This window comes from Bombus vosnesenskii, unplaced genomic scaffold (assembly GCF_011952255.1).
Source record: "Bombus vosnesenskii isolate JDL3184/JDL3185 unplaced genomic scaffold, Bvos_JDL3184-5_v1.1 scf7180000013265, whole genome shotgun sequence".
NCBI classification, from domain to species: domain Eukaryota; kingdom Metazoa; phylum Arthropoda; class Insecta; order Hymenoptera; family Apidae; genus Bombus; species Bombus vosnesenskii.
The window spans coordinates 8,439,568-8,460,954 of NW_022882925.1; the positions used below are offsets into that span (position 1 = coordinate 8,439,568).

Genomic DNA, 21,387 nt, shown 5'->3' on the forward strand with positions numbered 1-21,387 from the left:
TCAAAATTTGTACACTCTTCAAAAAGATTTGTTATAACAAATTTGTAAATATACATTTGTACATCAAATCTGACAAAGCTGCTATCATATTGTATAAAGACTGCAAAATTATATCTATTAATTCCTACCATTATTCATTTTTACAAAAATTAAATGATTATAAGAAAAAATAGATATTGTGTTAATATATTATAGTGCTTATAATCCAAATCTAGGATATCCTTATTTTAATAATGTAAGATATGATTTTTAATAAGTTGGAAGACTTTCTACATAATTCAACGAAACAATTTGAATTAGCACAATATAAACATTTATTTTAAATATATATATAAAACAAGTTACATTAACTTGACATCACAAGCATGTAAAGTGCTATATAAAAAATTATGTTAATTTACAAAATTAACATATCAATCTTCATCCAAGCCTGTGATAGGTAAACCAGCACATTCGCTATGTCTTATACCAAAAGAATACATAGGAGGACGTCTTCCAGTATCATATTGAGGATAATATTGTGGCCCTGGACTTTTATCTATATCTGGTAATCCAGTCCTCCATTTTAAACTGTATGCTGGAGAACTACGTTTTGTAAGATTGGCATCTATATTGCTGTAAGCTGCTGGACCAGGACCAATATCTTCTTCTCTAAGTTTGTGAATCCCAGCACTGTAATAGTAAAATATATTAAAATATTTTATTATAATTATTTTTTGTACCTATAGACAATAGAGCACACCTTATAGACGTCAATGGTTTCAAAATATGTTATTGAAATCAATGCCCTAATTCATAATTTCTGAGTATAATTTCATATATAAAGAATTAATTGAATGTGTATTTTCTTGCGTGTACCTCATGCAGCATTAATACTATTTTTTTCAAAAACAGGAGCAATGAGATACACACGAGGATGCGTAAGAGTATTTACATGTTATTCTTAAATAACAATATCTTATTCACAGTTGTTATTGTTCTTTTGTTCACTCAAAGTCTCAAAACATTCACATATTATAAATATCAAGGCATTAAAAATACTTTCACTTATATCTCTGAAATTAAAGCAGCAGAAATTATATAACTTTATGTATATGTGCATATGAAGTTACCTCGGTCGTGAAATAAATAAATTATTAAATTATCAAGATGTAAATTTACTTCTTCAATTCTATAAATCTAAACATAATTATTTAGTCTCAACTTCAAATTTACTTACGTACATAGAAAAAGCACCTTGAGCTGCTTTGTCAGGAATTTTTGGTCCTATAGTAGTTGGTAAAATATATGCACTTGGACCAGGTCCACTGTCATCTAGTTTTGTTCTACTCCTAGATTTAATAGTATAAGCAGGGGCTCTAATATTGTGATTCATTGGGGGACATAACTCTGGATAATGTGCTCCTGGTCCTGGTCCAAAATCACTCACTACATTAAAAAAATGGTCTTTTATAACAGATATTTACTTAAAATACATCAAATTATTTTTTTAAACAATCACTCATCGTTAAAGCTTAAAATAAGATTGGAACTTCAAAGAAAAATTAAATAAAAAGTAACTAAAAATTACAGTGTAGAAGATGTGTGGATGTAAAATGTAAAGAAGTCTGTCTAGCTTGAACTACTATATAATAAGCTAAATGAATTGGTTTTCACTTTAATTCATGAACTATTATGATTCTTGAATTATTTTTACTTAAAATTTCATGAATGTAACTTTTTATTATTTAATGAAGTATATTATCAATTACTTATTAAATGTTATGATATAAATATAGCTACCTTTGAATGGTTCTCGACCAACTATTGTATATGCGGGAGGATTATCTACTCCATAAATCGTTAATTTTGAAACATTATATTGTGGTCCAGGTCCAATACTTGATACATGAAGTTTCGTTCGAGGTCTTATAGTATATGCTGGACCTCTTGGTCGAGATAGACAGTGGCCCTCATATCCAACTAAGGTTTGCAGTTTATATATAGGAGCAGGACCTACACAAACACACATAAATATGTATTTTTATTATGTATAAACTTGGCAATGAGTAAATGTTTGAAAATTAATATTAATAAAGAATATTTTAAATATCTGTTATAATTTTTTGATAGTATGAATTATTTGGTAAATAAAATAATGGCTGTAATAATTATCATTATAATATTAATTTCATTAATAAGAAATAACTTTGTTTGTCAATATAACATAATAACATACATTAATAAACAAAGTAAAATGTGTTAAAATCATTAACATAAGTTATAGTTATAAATAAATATCTGTTACAAAAAATATGAGAATTAAAATTTTATTTTATTGACATAAATATTAATGAAATACTATATCTTTATATCAAAATTCTATAAAATCTTACCTTTTATCATACAACTCAACAACTTTGGTTTATTTTCCTTATCCTCCATCTTTTATAATAAAGAACGTACAAAAAAATAATAAAAAAATTACAACATAATACAATACGAAAATGAAAACTATTAATAATCTGAAATTTGAATAAAATTGACATAAGAACCACATTCAGAGCATTTATACTATTCAATTAAACACTTTTCATTATTATTATAAATTGTAATAAAGGAATTTCTTGCATATATATACTAAACTTTATAAAAACTGAATAATAAAGTAAATGCATATTAATAAACATTCTATATTTTTTATTTACTTCTGCAATAATGAATCCCATAACATGCCTTCAAATAACTTATAAATTACTTGTTTTCTTATCAAGATATGTTGGTCATCTTGAGTGTTTTAAGAAGAATGTTTAACATTTCTATCGAATTTGGATGAAACATCCAATTTTACATAAAATGTATTATACGAAATAAGGTCCAAAATCAATAGTTACTGAGATAGTCTCAAATTAATAATTGAAAGAAATTGCATCATTGGACAGTAAAAAATCCTCATTGGCTTCATGAATTTGCATCACCACCAATGTAATCTGAACATTTGATGTGGAATAATCAATCACCAGATCATGACTTTCGTGAAATGGGAAAAGTAAATGATATATTTATATAATGATATAGTTTCAGTATTATATATTCTTTATTAATAGAAAACTAATAAATTGTTAACATAAGTTCCAGTAAATAAAATCTTTGTTACTTAAATTAGTATTGACGTAGTGCGCCACGTCTAATTGCTGGTTGTCGATTTGGTGGTGTTATTGATATATCTAAATAATCACCAATTGTAAATCTGGAATTATAAAAATAAGTAAAATTATTCTGTTTATTTTAAAATTAACTTTAATTATAAAAAAGCATACCGTGCTTGAGCAAGTGTTTTATTATCATCTGCACCCTTTTGTCCTGAACAAGTAACACCGATTTCTCTCATGCGATATCCAGAATTTCGTAATTCTGGTGTTACTAATGAAAAATCAAAGTATGTTCCTTTACTTCTAGCATCTGGATTTACTTCTTTAACTAAACCTGTAATCTCGCGTAAGGTTGCGTCCATCCTGATTACATTGAATTAGTTTAAAAAGATTAGATTTGATATTTCTAACCTTGATATGTCTAACCTTTTTACAAGTTATAATATATGAATGTATGTGTAATTTTAAATATTTGTAATAAAAATATTTTACCATGTATATATTTGTAATTCATTTGAGGGGACATTTCCCCTGCTATATTCCATTATATTGTGATGTCTTCCTGTATTACAAAATACCCGGAGTAAAAGTGGACATGTCTGGAAGTTAAATATTATAAAAATTTATTAGGTATAAAATAAGTATTTGTTCCAAAAGATATTAAATATATGAGTAATTGTTTCTAAATTTGGAAGAGTTAATTTTCAATCGATATTTCTTAAAAGTTTTTGATGTTACGTACTTTTTCTCTGTCTATGGGTTTTTCCGGTAATTGTTTTTCATCTACTACCATGGACTCTATTGCTGAGGTCATATTTATAATTATTATAAAAATTTAAGAATTGAAATATGATTAATAATAATTATGTTTATATTATCGTGAAGAAACAATAGACCGAAATTCAATACCACATAATCCTTTCTCGACGTATGTACACAAATGTTCTAACTACCGTTTACATATGGTGTTACGCTATCGTGTGAAATTGGTTTCACATGTAGCGATATCGATATGCGAAATTTGAAATTGTTTGTTGTACATACATGGAAGGAAATATTGCTTTTTTAGAATGACTTGATCTAATCAATCAATTTACTACACATCTAACAATAGACGATCCATTTCCATAGACCCGGTTAGATTATCTTTTCATTTCTTTAACTTGCATGGAATGACCATTTGAGGTCACATATGCACATATTTAATGTAATATCCGAGAAGAGAATTAGGAAAGTATATTTTTCATAAACCAGTCGTGAAAGGGGCTGCATTCAAAATCATTATGGTAAATTTATTTCCAGCTACAGAATAAGAGATATGTAAAGTAATTAAAAAATATCTTATCTCCATTCTGTGGATTATATATCATTAAAGGAAGCAAAAGGAAAAGAGAGTTATACAGAATGTTGCAAGGAAATGACAACAATAATAATAGTAATCATACTGTCAAATTGTTTAAAATGTCAAAATTTAATATCAGTTGCAAATATATAGCGCATTTTTATGATAATTATTATTGAATTCATTACTTCCTTTTTTTTTTTGATATACTAAAAACTACATTTTACTTTTCTATGTAGACAAATCTGAATCAGTATCATTATCATCATCTTTAATCATTAATGATTTTAATTTTAATAACAAATTTTCTTTGGATAATATTTCTTTTTTGATACAATTATCTTTTGGTTCCTTTTCTTCATTTGTAGCTTCTTCCCTGTTTTCCTTGATACATTTATTTTTGTTACTTGTAACTAAAACATAGTATATGATTTGAAGTTTAATTTTATACAGGTATGCAATATTATATAAAATTAATTTTGATGTAATTATATATATAATAATATTAATTAAAATACCATTTTTATTCATGTAACGTATGAATGTTCTACGTTTTCTTTCAGATAATCCTTTGAGCAGATTCTGTAATTCTATATCTAATTTATTAGTTTCTTCTATACCAGGTTCTTCTTTAACAATGTTACTTTTATTGCCACATTTCGGACAAACTTTATATTGTATAGCACAAGGTATGCAGATGTTGTGGTAAGCATGTTTTATTGTTTTCTGTTCGCATTTGATACATTTTGCAGCTGCTTTTAATGGTTTATATTTTTTGTATTTAATTTTCCACTCAATTATCTGTTTACATCTTTCACATACATGTACAACTTGAATGCTATTAATATATTTTGTTTTATTTGATGTGTCATGTAAATCGTTTTTGAAAACAGTTTGATTCTGATACTTTTGTGGTCTTGATCGGTTAGCATTTCCTCTTTGTGTGCTCATATTTTTACTTATATATAAACAATTACAACATTTTTATACAATATAGCAATTTATTAAAATATTTTTCAGGTTCTTTGTAAGACTATAATTCTTTTACGATATTAATTATAAAGAATGTAAATGTTTTAATTTTTGTATTGCAATTGCATTATAATGTCAATGTTTCAGTCATATAATTGGTATTAATTCAATTACAATTATTTATATATAAATTTCTATAATATAAAACTACTTTAAAATTTCTTTTAGGACTGATCTTCGTTTTAGTAAACGTAATATTATTAACTTTTTTATTTAGTCTTGTAGTCATTGATGTGTAGAATTCGAAAATGCAAGTTTTAAGATGCTGAATCCACTGGTTCCAAAGTTACGCGTACATAAAGTCGAGCACGTTTAGCGTATTTGACAGGTTAATTTGACGCCATTGACTTCATGATTCATCCAATGAATGGAGATGCTGATTATAGACAGAAGCACGTGGGTAGTGGCCATTTTGTAGCGGGACTTTGAATTGTGAGTATTGGATTAGATTTGTGTTATTGTTATACTTTACTCTTTGGCCATTGCGAAGATTGCGTCCACTAAGTTGAAATCCACACCTTTTAATTTAATATAACCATGCCAGATTGTTTACAATTACATATCTGCATGCTTTAAAATCGTTTGTGTTGTCATCTAATAGTAACGTATAGAAATATTCATCTGTGGTGATTGTTGGTGATAGGGTGATTATAGTGGGTTACAATATGATAGTAGGTTAGTTCATTCTGTATTATCTTTCATTCCTTTCTAACCTAAAAGTAGTATGATGGGTTATACGAGATATACACACATACTATTATATCTAAAGCATTAACATTCGATTTACAGTCTGCTATGTTATTTTATATACATATTTGTATACTACATAATTATTAAATATTTCATTTAAAAATATATTCAAAACATAAACTTTCACTTTTATTTGCAGTCTTATTTAATGACGTCTTACGTCTTTATCTTTAGTTTTCATAAAAGATTATTTTATTAACGTCATGCAAATTAGAGTAGACTAAAAATACTAAATCATAGTTGATGATTTAATCTTTTATTGACATATTTATGATGTTATACTATTCATTATATAGTTAAGTCATAGATAATTTTGTAAATAAATCTGGAATAATTGTATTTTTTATACCATTGAATCTTTGCATAGAGTTTAATCAATATAGTTTATATGCACCTTGTTATTTATAAGCAATTTGGTCACAATTCTGTCAATATTGCAGTATGATATAGCGTATTTTTAAAGATGATACATTATATGTTTTTGATTTGTGTAATATTATCTAATTTTAAACAGTTATTTCAATTCTAATTACATAGGATATCCATAGTAATATTCTCTAACATGGAACCAATAATAATACATAAAGTAATAATATTGTGAGTTTAATCGTAGTTCAATGTAATATAATTTTATGTTGATATTATACTGATTTATTTAATTTTTGAGGTTGTATTTATTATTTTAAACATATAAACGAACATACAAATCAATGATTAGTAATGTAACCTTTGAACAGTTGTGAAAACAGTGAAAATTGTGATAATAGTGCATTAGTGTATTTGATTTTGTGAACATGAATTCTGTGTTACTCATTAGTGGAAGTTATAGAGAAATTTATTTTTTCTACTAATAATGATTGATGTGCAGTGAATAAAAATAAACATGATGCCTTCTATAAAAAATGAGGTAATTATGAAAATTTTATATTAAATATTGTCATGATACATAGTACCTTTCCCCATATAGCTCATTATTTTGTATGTTTGATGATTTATGATTAAAAGAAGTATAACTTTTAAACTTATATAAGTTTACACAAATATTAAATTCTACATAGTTAAACAAATAAATTATATGTATAGTATAATATGTATTATATAATATTAATTAAATATTAATTGAAAATAATATTTTATTAATATGTATCAATATTCAATATCTGCTTTACTTTCATTTTCTTGAAAATGCAATTTTCAGATTAAAACTGAATAAATGAAAAAAGATTAGTTAAAATGTGTACTTTAATTAATACGAAAAGAATTTCTTATATATTGTTTGATCTATAATCAGCAAAGATGATATTAAGAATAAAAGGATTTATTTATGTAAAATAAAAAATATATACTATCCAAATCAAAATGTTATTGATTGCAAATAGATTTAAAGATAACAATTTCAAATTTGATAGTAAAGATGTTAGTTACTTACAAAAAAATATGTATAACATATAAATTATTTATATGTGTGAAACAAAATTCAGAAATACTTTTACATAGTACAAATATTTTTTGAGAGCTAGTGGTGGAAGAAATTTTAGAAGTATTGATTTCTTAAAAACGAGTTTTACATATTTTTGTAGATGTAAGGAAAACATGTACCTATGATTTTTTGTTAAGAAGTTGTCATAAATTAAACATGTTGTCATGTCTTAAATAAAAGTTGTTAGGTTTGATAATATCTGTCTGAATATTGAAAAATTAATCTGCAATCCCATTTAAAAAAATTGGGGTAGCATTCTCTTTATTCTTAAGAAACTCACTCCCACAATATCTTACATACAACGTCTTACATCTTAAAATGTTAGGTTTTCTGCACCATTTAATACTTGAAAATTTCAAGTTTATGTCTGTAATGGCTTCTAAAAAAACAGCTTGTTACACTTTATCTTCTCTACCCTGTATAATAATAAAGAATATATAATATCATATTTAATTTATTTAATAGTATGTAATATTATGTATGTTCAATATTATGTAATATTGTTTACTTATTTAATTAGAAAATTTTAATTTATTTAATTAATAATAACCATTAATCGACTTCGTCTGTTGTTGATAATTGGCCATGAATCTGTTGTGTAAGATGGGTTCCACATTATCAAATATATTAATGTAATCTCATTATTTGATAAAATTGATATTATATTGTACAAAGGAAATATTATATTACAGGAAAAAGTTATTTTGGAAGCAGATACTGTTTTTTTGTTAATGAAAAAAGGATTTCCTATATCTCGAAATGTAAGAGCTCAATGGATGTTAGAACATTTAGATACTGTGATAAGTATCCAATGTTCAAGTTTTAAAACGAGGGAAGCAGCAGAACTAGAAATTGTATCAGTGTTACCGAAAAATAAATCTGGATCATGGTCCCCTGAAACATGTCATCAGTATCTTTACAAAGTAACTTCTACAACTTCAGTAATATTTCTGGCACATAAGTACAGGATGGTTTTTAATTTGGACTTAAGTCCATCACTCGCAACTGTGGTAAGTATGTAGTTCTAAATTCAGTAAAATAATTAAGATAAAGAATCAAGTATTATATTTTTCTATATTTTTACTAACAATAAAAGATTATAACTTGGACGTGAATTTATGCAATTAAATTGGTGTTAAAGAGTAAATTGTAAGAGTAGAGTTTCTATACACATTTACAAACACACTAATTATTAAAGTTTCTTAATGATTTTATTTAGCGACATGGTTAGTCGGTTGTTAATAATATATTAACATCTTTACTCATCCCTTTTTTCTCTGCCACAACATCTTTCTTTTTAATATTAATAAGTAAATTTAATAACGTTACTCGTACATCTATATCGTATATTCGTAATATATACGATTCAGTTTAGGAACTGGAATAGGAGCTCATATAGAGTGTTAATGAATGTGTGGTCACTTTTGAAGGATCAGGAACAAAGGAAAATTGATATCCAAAAATATCGGTTGAAGATTATTTTTTCAAGTTGTAAATAATTCAATTTTCGCTAGGAATCCCTTCTCAAACACAACTCGTCTTACGCTGTTATACAAATTCTGCGAACTTATCACAGTGTCATTTACCTAGCAGAGAGTTGCGGAACGAAAAACTTCCAAAACTGTATATTATTTTAGATATGCTATTGATTATATCGAAGTGTAAATGCAATGCAATATATAAAGATAGGTGTATTGTTATAAAAAAACTTTTTATTGTGCAAAGTAATAAAATTTGATGCTTAATAAAGTTTACATACTGTGGGAAATTCGGTGTTGTACGATGATTGTTTAAAATAGGTAAATTGCTGCATTATAGTCGATCTCTCTACTCACTGATAGGGATTAGCTGTGTACATAGATCAATGATACTGTGGAGCATCTGACAAACATTTCTTTCTCGGTCACACTCAATATTTCTTATTCTGATCTTTACACGAATAAAACCTGGTTGACGCTATATATCATACGAATAGTACTTAAATAATATAAAATAATACTAAAAGTACTTAACACTAAACCTATCGACACTTTATGTATACCTACTCCTACCGTGTGCGGTCAAAATGACTGGTGATTAAAGAAGTAACAATTTTTATGATTTAACTTAGATAATTGTTAATTTATAACTAAATGTATATAAAATGATGAACTTTCATAAAATTTCGTCCAAATTTACTTTTGTTTAATTTCAATTATAGATTTAAATAGAATTACACTTTTATTTATATAGAGATATATTTTATTCAACTTTGCTGCATTTTTTACAAATTATCTTATTATCAAATGTACATTTGCCGCATAAATATTTTCCGCATCTTAAACAAATTTTCGTAATTTTGTAACCTTTACAACCTTTTACTTGACAAGTTTTTTGTAGTGATGAATCTGAACTTGTTGATAGTTTTATTGCTTGTTATTTATGGTTTTTTTTCTCGCAATTCTTTATATAAAAGTAATGTATGCACCAGGTTTATAACAATTTTGTGAAATCTCTGTAAATTGGCCCCATACTGTAGATACCATTGCACATTTATTGGTTCGTAAACGTTGGCTTCTTTCGCTCTTCTTATTAAATCGTATAAACCTCATAATTTCAGCAAAGTCATTCCTGCCCATTATTTGTCAAAAAACTGCAGGTCTCCAAATTTTATTCCACAAATATGAGACATCTAAATTTTTTATATAGCAGAGCAATAAATGCATGTAGTTTTGTTGCATCTAGCTCCCTCTTAGTCCCAAATACTCTTAATTCTTCTTCTTCCGTACATTTTATTATATGATCCCTTATAAGGTGATCAATGATAAAATGCCGTCTTTACTTGTCCTTTCATAATATGCCGTTTAGCATATCCCTAAAAATATTATGGACTGATATCCTGCCAGGTTTGGGATTTGCATCTATTTCTCTCCAAACTGTCCTATCGGGTCCAGTTTTGATACGTTGGTTCTCTACATCAGTCTCACTCTTTGTTGTCAACGATAATTTCTTTCCTTTTTGCCCTGGACTTATTTATAATATTCAACTCTGATTCGGTTGTAAATAGCTTTTCATGTGTTTCCATGCCTTTATCAGTTGCTGAAGTTTCTTGTTCATCGCACACTGAACAGTCTTCTATGTCCGTAATTTTCTTTTTATAATTTTTTTAAATCTTGACATTTCTAGGGTAAATATTTATCACAGAATAATACCATGTACGGAATACAAAATTATTGTCAAATTTGATATGCTTTACGCAAAACGCTCTGCGATGCTTTCTGTCTGAGTTTTAGAGATAACAATTAGATGTCGACTAATTGACTAACAAACTGAGATGTATTCTAGTCGAAAGGACAATAGCAAATAAGAATATGGCCTGTGACGGCGATATTTATATAAAAATATTGATGAGTATTGGCCGTTCTCCACCAATGGTTACTCCAGGGTGGAGTTGGGAAAGCTTTTCCCGTGTTTTATCGCAATGAGCAATAACCCTAAGAAACTTCTCGACTTTTAAAATGTTTGTAACAATGGACTGTGAAAAATGCTAAATTTTACGGCGGTTCCTTAGGATCATTATGGGCCTGAGTTGGTATGTCTTGATAGCTGGTGGCCATCTTGATCGAGGGATGGATCATGCTTTATGACAAGATTACGGGTGTAACAGCTGTTATTATTTGTTATTACTAATTTTGTTTGTCATTTGACCATGAGATAGTCTTTTAAGAATAACGAAAATATTTTGTCGGATGGTCAAAGTGACCGCTCACGGTAGGCAAGGCAGAGTACAAATTTTTCCCAGAAAATAAAAGAGCAAATTAAAAGTAAATACCGAAAAATATATTGTATGTATGTTTTAGGAAAAGTCAGAAATTATGAAGCGATATGATAAAGTTTAAATATGGTTAACTTTGTGTAGAAGTTCGAGAGCGGTCAATTTGACCGCCGCTGGTAGGTTTAGTGTTAAATATTTGCTACTTAACCGATGATCACAAGGGATAGTTGTAATTCCATTTTCAATTCGATCATATGCTGACACTATATATATCTAAAAAAAACGTATATGTATTATGACATGTAAAAATTCTTAAATTAAAAATATATTTATTAAAATATTTATATAATGTAAAAAGTCTTTTCTCGTATATTTATTGTTATTATAGGATATACAACATGGTGAAATAGTCATAGATGAAGTATATATGGCTACTAAACATTTCTTGGAAAGCATTATTAGACCTGTAAGTAATAATTTATTATTTCAAACTCATATAATATCGCGAAATATGTACTACTTATATCGTGCAGTGAATCCAAACTTTCGACCAACAATAGATATACCTTATGCGTAATAGTTATCAACCAAATTTAAAAAATGCGTATAAGATTATACATGTTTAAAACATCTTATGGTCAAACCGAGTTTTGATCAAACCTCAAAATTTTTATATAGAATCTCTTTAAGAACAATTGTCATAATTTATATATTATGTATTTAATGTACTTTGTGTCATTTTTCCGTTGAAACTATCTCACAAAAGGTATACCTATAATTTAGAAAATTAAGAACAAATGAATGTTCTATATGAATATAAAATTATTGCACAAACGAGTTTAATATTGTTGTAGTTTACAATACCAGGAAGTAAAAGAATAATGCAACCAGAGATTTATGTAACCATAATAGCCCATACACCCTTTTTTACAAGCCCTGCGCAGCAAGTGTTAGTACAAGGTTGGCTTGTAACTTTGGATAACGTTAAACAGCTTACAAATTTCATAGAAAACCAACTTCATATATTAGAAGAGAAAGTGGCATGTGTTACCGCTGTAGCTAGTCAACAATTGGAAAATTTAAAAGCTGAAAACGAACGTTTAGTCGGAGGTCTTTTTGAAGAGAACAATACTTGTCTAAATAAAAATAATAATACTTGTGTTACTAATACTTCATTAATTTCACCGGAATCAAGCTTTATCAATATGTTGAGATATGGAATGTTAGCACTTACTCTGCTACCGGAACATAGTTGTGCACGTAAGTATTATGAATATACATATGTATTAACACATATTGGAATAGGGAAAAAGAATATATGTGTAAACAGAAATATAAATATATATTTTATTTATTTTATTTATTATTTATTAAACTTAGTCCCTGCCTTTCGGCTTTGGACGACTTCCGGTTTACATACTTATTTACATTACTACTTAAGTCACCTTACAGTACGCTTACCTTGTAATACGACATATGTTACATTGCACTTTGTTATTTTGCCCTAACCCTTCTGCCTGTCGTTCTTTGGCCTTTGATTCTAGCTGTATTCTCTTCTCTTCTCCATTATCTCTTTCAGCACTGCTAGCCCCTCTCCTGTCTCCTTTAGTGTCTCTTCCAGTCCCTTTGATCCCCCTGTTACCTCACATTCTTCCAGGATATGTCTCATATCGTCCTCTCCTTTATTGCACAGCCTGCAGCTTCTTTCTTCCTCCTCTTTCCAGTGTTCCCTTGCCTTAGCTACGTTGCCGCATCTAAATCTGGCGAGCGTGTTTCTCTCCTTCCATTTCATCTTCCCTTCTAGGTACTTACTAGGTAATACCTATTATACCTCGATTCTCTTATCCTTTTCTCTCTCTCCTTTGTTTCCTTCTTCCTTCTTTCTTCCACGATTTGGTCTGCTGTTAGCCGTTCTTGTCCGTTTTCTGCTTCCACCTGTGCCCTTCCCTCTCTTGCTTCCTCTAACCTCTTCTTTCTTTCTCTTGCTCTTTTCCCCTCTTGGCCTTTACCCCAATTTCTCTCTCTCTCTTTTATACATTCCTTTACTAGTTCCTTCTTCGATACTAGTGCTTTCTCCTCATACCTTGCAGCTCTTTTCAGTGCTTTTTCTCTTATTTCTGTTATCTTGCTCTCTTCTATTAAGATGTGGTTCGGCGTTGTTATGTCTAGGCCCAGGATCCACTTTGTGTATCTTCTTTTTACTTTGTCCAGTCTTTTCTCTTCGTTCCATCCCCATACTTCCGCACCAAATAGCGCCACACTCTCCGCCAGCGCTCTGAACATCTCCATCCTTCTCTTGAAATCCGACCTGAAGGCCCTTTCTCCTATGCTCCATGTCTTTTTCATCGCTACTGTTGCTCTCTTCTTTCTGCCTTGTATGTGTTTTTCGTCCCCGCCATTTTTCTGCAGAATGTATCCCAAGTATCTTGTCTCCTCCACTTCTTCTATTTCTTGTCCGCCCCATCTCCACGTCCTTTGTCTCCTCTTGTTCTTTCTCCTTTCGAATGCTATTATTTTTGTTTTCTCTGTGTTCAGCTCTAGCTCTGCGTTCTTCAGAAATGCTTCGAATCTCTTCATTTCCTTTAGTTCCTCTTCCCTGTCCGCTATCAGAACGATGTCGTCTGCGTATGAGAGTGACCACACTTTCCTATTTCCCACCACTATGCCTTCTGCTTGTCCTTTTCTTAACTCCTCTTCTAGCCCTGCCACATATACATTGAATAATGTCGGGCTCAACGGGCACCCTTGCTTCACTCCCTTCACTGTCCAGAACTCTCTTGTCTCTTGGTTACCTATCCTCACGATGTTCCTTGTGTCTTCATATATTTCTTTTACTCTCCTGGTCAGCTTCTCATTGATCCCCATTTTCCTCATTCTTTCCACCAACTTTCCCCTGTCTACCCTGTCGAACGCCGCTTTCAGGTCCGCGAAGCACGCGAACAGCTTCCCTTTTCCTCTGCTTACTTGCTTATCCAGTATGTGTTTCAGCACATACACCGCATCCATCGCTCCTCTTCCTCTCCTGAACCCGAACTGACTCTCTCCTAGTTTGTTTTCGGTCTCCGCTTTCAGCCTCTCATCCAGAATCCCTGCGTAGAAATATAAATATATAGAAGAAATATGATTCTTGTATTTATAGAAATGTAGGATATTTTTTGAATTCTTATTTTGGTAAACGATACTACTATTGAATTTCATAATATTATGTACATTGCTTTTGTCAATCAAATTACAGACTATATGACATACTACTATGTGCATTGTTTTTTTTTAATGTTCTATAAAGAACAATAATAAAAATAAAAATATGAGGTAATTCATTTAAATCCATTTAGATGTATCCGCGTAAATTTTCCGAGTAATTTTCCGAATTGATCCAATTAATTCATAGATTGATCGGGGGTGGACGACGTAGTACAGTGATTTAGATAATATTGTAGAATATTTAAATAACTTGGAGAATATATTGCTCAAAATAGTTCATGATTTTTCAAATACATCCTTATCCAAATATCTATTTGTCCACACATACGTAATTGTCCATCTGTTCGTTTGGCCCTCGATTCAAGAAGAGTAAGATTACGATATAGCAATTGCTATTAAACTAGAAATTTTATACACAGAAAAGTTGTTTAACATATTTAAGTTCGTAACATTACAATATGTATATCTGTAGTTAATTCCCAATTAACACTAACGCTAAATTAGTATTTTTCATCTGATACAACAAAAATATTGCCCTGGGTCAGAAATAATAGCTATTTGCTATTGTTTCTGACAACAGTTACAAATAATTTTTAGGTGCAAAGATTCATTACGACTATTTTGTTAATTCTGAAGTATAAAATATTACTTTAAATATTGTGACACTGCTTCTGAATTCGTAATAATATCATAATATAATAATAAAAAGATTTTTATTACTAAAATTAATTAGAATGGTACTGAATATTTTAGATATGATAATTGTGTCGGATGGTATAGTAGGAAATACCGATGTTCATGTCTTAGATTCTGTTATACAACAGTTACGTGCAACAACAATTGCATGCAGTTTTCTACATGTTGGAAGTACATATCATCCACATTCTGCTGATGGTTTAGTCCCCTATCAAGATTTATTACATTTCATTGCAAGAGCTACATTGGGTACTTACATGTCTTTTATTCCATATCGTGTACGTAATATTTCATTACGTTATTTTTATATTTAAATACTAAAGATATTAAATATTGCATTATTATTAATCTCTTTCATAGAAGTAAAAATTACTAAATTTTCTTTACTTCTTATTCGAAATTGTTAATGGTATATTGTTATTATGTATTATGTATTATCTATGTACTTGCAAATATTTCCTGATCTATCTTGATAAAAAGTAATGGTTTAACTTGACAATTTTATTCATATTAATTTTCAACACATACAATATATCTTAGTTCTTTACACCTACAATTCGAAACGTTCGTTCAGGTTCAGATGAAAAAATCTATATATCCTAGATTTTGTAGTTGAAATATTTGAATTTATATCGAGACAATTTTACACAATATGTGTATTTTAAATAAAAATGTGCTTTATTATTGAACTTGCGAGCTTTTGAAGAATATTTTGTTATAATTTTACAGATAACACATATGTATGTGTGCATATTTATATTTAATTTATAGTAATTAAGGACACATACGCATTTATATGTACATATAATATATAATATATATTTTATAAATTAATTAACTTTTACAGGTAGACTTAAACGAAACCGAAATGAATGTTTATCACAAAAACTTTTTATGTTGGCAATTATATCGTGAAGTATGTTGTAACATTGTACCAGATTATTCAAATTGGCATTCTAAGAATTTATTATTTTATGGAGAAAAATCGACACAACTTTTACAAAAGAAACAAATTGAAGATAAAGTGACATGTACATTAAGTAGTTTATTGTGTTGTCGTCTCCGCGAGGGATATTTAATAAAACGTGCCAATGTGAGAGACGAAGTACTTGAAATTTGCTTTGTATTATTGTGGAAGTCTAGTGTTTTATTAGAATATGTAGTAACATGTCCTTGGTTAACAAAATCATTATCTACATCTAATACAATACAGTACACAATTACTACAGAAGGTAAATTAAAATAAAATATATTAATATTATTTTAAGACTTCTTGATCGTTTTCAAATATTCTACAAAACCAACTAAAAGTAAGACATTCTTTGTATTAAAAGCAAATTTATTACAGCTCCTTATGAATTTTTACACGATATCACTTGTTTATCGAAAAAGCCATTGAAATCGCAATATCGACAAAGTGTTGTCAATCGATTTTGGGCAACTTTAACATCTTTAACGGAAGGTGACAGTATGCTTGCACACTTCAGTTGGAGTCCTGATTTTGGTTGGACTTGGTATAGTGTACCAGATACAATCAGAAGCGGCATGCCAGTTTTTTATTTATCGGCCTATCCTTCACCTAGTACGGTGCAACTTAGGTATGTTTGTGAATTGAATTTTGTATGTATGACTTTTAAGCGTAATTTTATGAGTGACTAAATAAATAAATTTTAATAACTAAATAGATAAACACACGAATATTTGGCATTATTAAACTATAATACAATTTGAGTAAACGGAAGCTAAGTTCATTTAAGAAATTTATGCACGGAATATACTTATTTTTAGCGATGCTGCATGCCCACAATTCGGACAAATTTGGCAACCTGTAGTGTCTTTAAATCCTTTACAGTGGGCTCGTTGGATGCACACACAAAGAGTAACGTTAATTTTATCACACGATAGACCGTTGCCAAGGCATTTACATCAGGCAAATCAAAGTGGTCGTTTTCAATGTGTTCAAAGCCGTCAGGCAGCTGCTGTCCTTTATGCCATGTTAAAGAATTGGGCAACTTTCGTTCTCGTCGAAAATCATACATATGTACAATTTATTTATCGAGAAGCGGATAAACCCCCAGTTTCATTCTCGCTGATTCGTATTAATTGTAAAGCTCTCTGTGTCATTCTTAATATCGCATTCGCAGCTGGAACAGAAGGAGTTGTTCGACATAATGTTGTCGTCGATCTTTTAGATCGATTGTCTAAACTTACTTTACCAAATAGACCTACGGAGCAAAAAGAAATACCTTCTTGCACTATTGTCCATAAATCTTTAGAGAAGATATTGATTAGATATGAGAGAATGCCAACTGATTTGAGTTTAATTGTATTCCCCGATGCGGCTCAGACTATTTCAACGAGACTTACACCAATGTTAGGTGGAACTTTGACGACTAGTTTGTCTAGATACTTATACCATAATCGATGGCTTTGGCATGTAAAACGGCCATTCGTACAAACCATTCCTGGAATTGTATTACCACGATTGAATATAACTGCGATCGCAAGGATTCTTTCCACAATTACAAAGTAAGTACTTTATATTAATATTTCTTTTTGCTATTCTATATAACGACGTATGTTATTTTGTTTTAAAGAAGTTTTACATTAACGTTATTGTTTCATTGTCAATTACACCAGTAAAGAAATAATTTAGAATATTATATATTTTTATTCGTAGAATGCGTTTGGCTGAAGGTTTCAGTTTCACATATTCAGCGGCGGGTATTATAAACATGGTTCTTGAAGTACAAATGCAAGGAGTTGGTGAAAATGATACATCATACCCGTGTATTATTCAATATATTTTATTTCCGCCACATATTATGTCAAACACAACATTAGAACGCGATAGTGCATCGGAAGAAGATACTGACGAAGGTAAAGATATTGATGTTTGTAGAAATAATTATTATATTACATTATATTATTTTATAATATAAAGAGAATACTTGTGAATAAGTAGTATATAACCAAAAAAGCAGTAACATTCCGTGTAAAACATTCTTTGTAAGATAGTTTTCTTCTACGTTTACAAATACATTTTGTGTAAAAATGATCGATATACAGCAGATTGTTTCTCCATAAGCTTTTGAAATCTGTGCATTTTCGAAGCTTTATTATTTATCAGTATATCGATCACGAAAGAAAATGCGTATATATAGTTATTAGATAAAAAATATTTCTTTGACAATAAATTTGTATACATTTTAGGTACTGCAGATGGCGAAATAAGTGTAGAAGATACTGAGAGTTCTGGAGATTTTCAAATTATTTCTGAGATTTGGATTGAACCACAGTGTGGCTTTTCTCAATTACCTGTACAATCCACAGCAACATACATGCATCTTTTGCAATATCATGAGATTCCAGATGCAGTGAGTATATGTACTTCATTATGTATAATTAATCTAAGCACCTTTGTCTCGAATAAGCCTAAAACTTTGGGCTGAGATCACCCGACTTTTTCAAACTTCGAATATTTACTGAAGTATGTGTATGTTCTCGAATAGCTAAGCTAAGGTGAATTTCTTTCTTATCTCTCTGTGTTTACAAATTGAAAAGTGGAACTTACAAACGCATCGCTTTACGAACATACGAATATGATATAATCATGTTCGTACATAAACTTCACTCTACCTTTGTCTTTCTTCTACATGGGTGAAATCTTCATAGACAGTAGTGCCGGTTTCGTATCTGCTAAAATCTTTACTAATCCTGCCGGATTAGGTCTTTTATCTAATTGCGTTGCCGCGATTACGGGTTACGCGCGACTGCGAAGTCAAGGCTCACCGTGACAGATCAGTTGCATATGACTACAAAGTATATGGAATATATACGCGCTGTGCCCACGTGTATGACTCTCCGTCGCAACTGAACGTTGTTTTACTGCTAGAATGTGCGAAATTCTTCTGAGGACGTGTTAGTATATAACACTATTAACTTGTAATACTATATAATAATATTATTATTATATAATAATATATAATACTAGAATCTATAATATCTTTAACATAAATAATTAATACTATAATAATGAAAAATTGTCTATCGTAACACTACATATATTTATTTGTTAATATTTTAAACAAAAAATTTAATTATTTCATTTATTAAAATTTTATTTTCTATATTAATAGTTTTTCGACATAAATAGATTAATAACTTCTTATAAGGAATGATAGATTGATTAATATGTTAAAAAATGAATGGTTCCATTAACAAGAATAAAGTTGAGTTTTGTTCGATTTCCGAACAATTCTCACAACTCATTCACGAAGGTTCAAAGTGATACGAGATTTACAACACGGTCAAAGACGATTGATTATTTTTGAGAGAAAGATTTAATCTTCTACTATCTAGGTAGCAACATTCAAACAACCGTGCTGTAATTTCCACAAACAACATGTATTTCCAAATTTTCTGTTTTCGCTTTTCCTTGCCTCAATAGCAAATACCGGGTCACAAATCTCATCACACGCAGCGAGCCCAGCTGCGTGCCAAACGTGGTGTAAGAATCCATTTGGATAATTGGATAATTGGATATGGATAATTGTATGGATAATTAAACATTTGGGTCATGATGCATTGTGATCTTTTCTCATATTTATTACTTTTCTATGGTGCTATACGGTTTTGATCAACTTAATTAATTTGCGACAAATTTCATTTTGATACCTTCGATAATTTTAGAATGGTACCTTACTCAATTTACACCTCGTTTATATATTTCTCAATAATGTATTTATAGATTGTCTATGAGTAATTTCGGCGTCGCGCGTGGCTCAGTCGCATTACTTGGCGAGTCAGGCGATTAGTAGCAAGTGAAAACGTGGTTTCAGGCCTGAAATACACCATTTCATAAAAAAATCTTAATAAATGTTTTCTCATTTAATACGGTCCTGAGTATGAGTAGGAATGAGGGTATGTTGAATGTAACAAATGAATTTCTACAATAAGCAATTGGAAGCGCTATAATCGAAAAAAAGTAGCTTCTTTTTTTACTTATCGGTTTATATCTTGGAACTGAGCGGATATGGAGAATAATGTTTCGTGTGAGAGTTGTAGATGATGAAACAACAAAATTAGATATCTTTAGTTAAGACGGCACTATTGGTTGAGCTGAAAATTGGCTTTAAAAATTAAAATATGCAACATTTTCAGACAACGATGTCTCTATGAAAAATTTGTTTTGTATTTTTAGGATTTATGCAGGGTATTCCGAAAATCGTGGTACAGGTCAAACAGTATTCTCCATGCAAAAGCAAGTTGGAAATGTAAAGTGATAATTTTTTATACTAGACTTTATTTTCTAAAAAATTGACTGTGTAGTTTCGTCAAGTATACTTGAGAGGCAATGACGATCATTTGAACAAGTTTCTTCGGAGTTAGATACTTTGTTTTATAGTACGAACCATAAGGGGGTAGTTTCCTGTGCAACACATATCGAAAATGTAAAATGACAATTTTTAATACAGGATTTTGTTTTCGATAAAATCAATTATGAAGTTCCGTCCACTTGACTCTCATTACATCTGAAGTGCACGGCTTCGTAGTCCATTTTCTTGAAAATGAAGTGAAGCAAAATTTTACACATCTGAATGCACGTATACAAATACTGTTCATCTTCACAAATATTTACATGTTTTTTTGACTATTCTTCTGTACATTAATATCAAATAACAAAACTAGTTATTCCAGTCAACGCTTATACCGTGAGTATACACATTCTCGTCCGATTACAAAAAATTTAAACAACACTGGGTACGGAGAATACTTATATGGGTGGTCACTTGGAAACTCCGTGTGATTGTTGGCTTTTTTATTTTTTGCCAACCTTTTTCACTTCTCTTAATAATCTGTGATCGTATACATCGAAGAAAAAAATATTTTTAGCTTTACAGCACTATTGCCATACATTGTATCATTCTCTCATACACGTACAAATAAATTAGCCTGTTTCAGAACTGGAAGAAATCACATTTCTTCATATATAGAA

The 21,387-nt window shown here is 29.7% G+C and overlaps 4 protein-coding genes across 6 annotated transcripts in view; 1 reads left to right on the plus strand and 3 right to left on the minus strand.

Moving 5' to 3' along the window:
* Positions 1-290: 290 nt before the first annotated feature.
* LOC117243395 (outer dense fiber protein 3-like) lies at positions 291-2,561 on the minus strand. The gene is made up of 4 exons (XM_033510843.1): positions 2,376-2,561; positions 1,783-1,995; positions 1,224-1,428; positions 291-672 (listed from the first exon to the last, which is right to left on the minus strand). Exons 1-4 carry the CDS (start codon positions 2,422-2,424, stop codon positions 414-416), a joined length of 726 nt encoding a protein of 241 aa, XP_033366734.1. The 5' UTR covers positions 2,425-2,561; the 3' UTR covers positions 291-413.
* Positions 2,562-3,053: 492 nt separating this feature from the next.
* Positions 3,054-4,107, minus strand: LOC117243398 (histone deacetylase complex subunit SAP18). Of its 2 annotated transcripts, XM_033510847.1 has the most exons (5): positions 4,050-4,107; positions 3,874-3,935; positions 3,624-3,730; positions 3,300-3,494; positions 3,054-3,229 (listed from the first exon to the last, which is right to left on the minus strand). In XM_033510847.1, the coding sequence occupies exons 2-5, from the start codon at positions 3,922-3,924 to the stop codon at positions 3,142-3,144; spliced, it is 441 nt and encodes a 146-aa protein (XP_033366738.1). In that variant the 5' UTR covers positions 3,925-3,935; positions 4,050-4,107; the 3' UTR covers positions 3,054-3,141. The 2 variants fall into 2 exon arrangements, with proteins under 2 accessions (XP_033366738.1, XP_033366737.1); XM_033510846.1 differs by having other exon boundaries at positions 3,874-4,103.
* Positions 4,108-4,398: 291 nt separating this feature from the next.
* Positions 4,399-5,912, minus strand: LOC117243397 (uncharacterized protein C9orf85 homolog). Its single transcript, XM_033510845.1, has 2 exons — positions 4,992-5,912; positions 4,399-4,886 (listed from the first exon to the last, which is right to left on the minus strand). The coding sequence occupies exons 1-2, from the start codon at positions 5,422-5,424 to the stop codon at positions 4,705-4,707; spliced, it is 615 nt and encodes a 204-aa protein (XP_033366736.1). The 5' UTR covers positions 5,425-5,912; the 3' UTR covers positions 4,399-4,704.
* An 84-nt stretch (positions 5,913-5,996) lies between these two features.
* The window catches only part of LOC117243393 (KICSTOR complex protein SZT2-like), a 32,581-nt gene continuing 17,190 nt past the window's right edge, over positions 5,997-21,387 (plus strand). The window contains exons 1-11 of one of the 2 annotated variants that reach the window (XM_033510839.1): positions 5,997-6,180; positions 6,923-7,162; positions 8,428-8,745; positions 11,878-11,955; positions 12,344-12,749; positions 15,447-15,667; positions 16,237-16,621; positions 16,738-16,987; positions 17,178-17,918; positions 18,070-18,269; positions 18,603-18,766. In XM_033510839.1, the coding sequence (XP_033366730.1) occupies positions 7,139-7,162; positions 8,428-8,745; positions 11,878-11,955; positions 12,344-12,749; positions 15,447-15,667; positions 16,237-16,621; positions 16,738-16,987; positions 17,178-17,918; positions 18,070-18,269; positions 18,603-18,766 (2,787 nt within the window). In that variant the 5' untranslated portion in view covers positions 5,997-6,180; positions 6,923-7,138. Of the gene's footprint in view, positions 6,181-6,860; positions 7,163-8,427; positions 8,746-11,877; positions 11,956-12,343; positions 12,750-15,446; positions 15,668-16,236; positions 16,622-16,737; positions 16,988-17,177; positions 17,919-18,069; positions 18,270-18,602; positions 18,767-21,387 lie in introns of those variants that run through there. The other variant, XM_033510840.1, reaches the window with a different exon arrangement.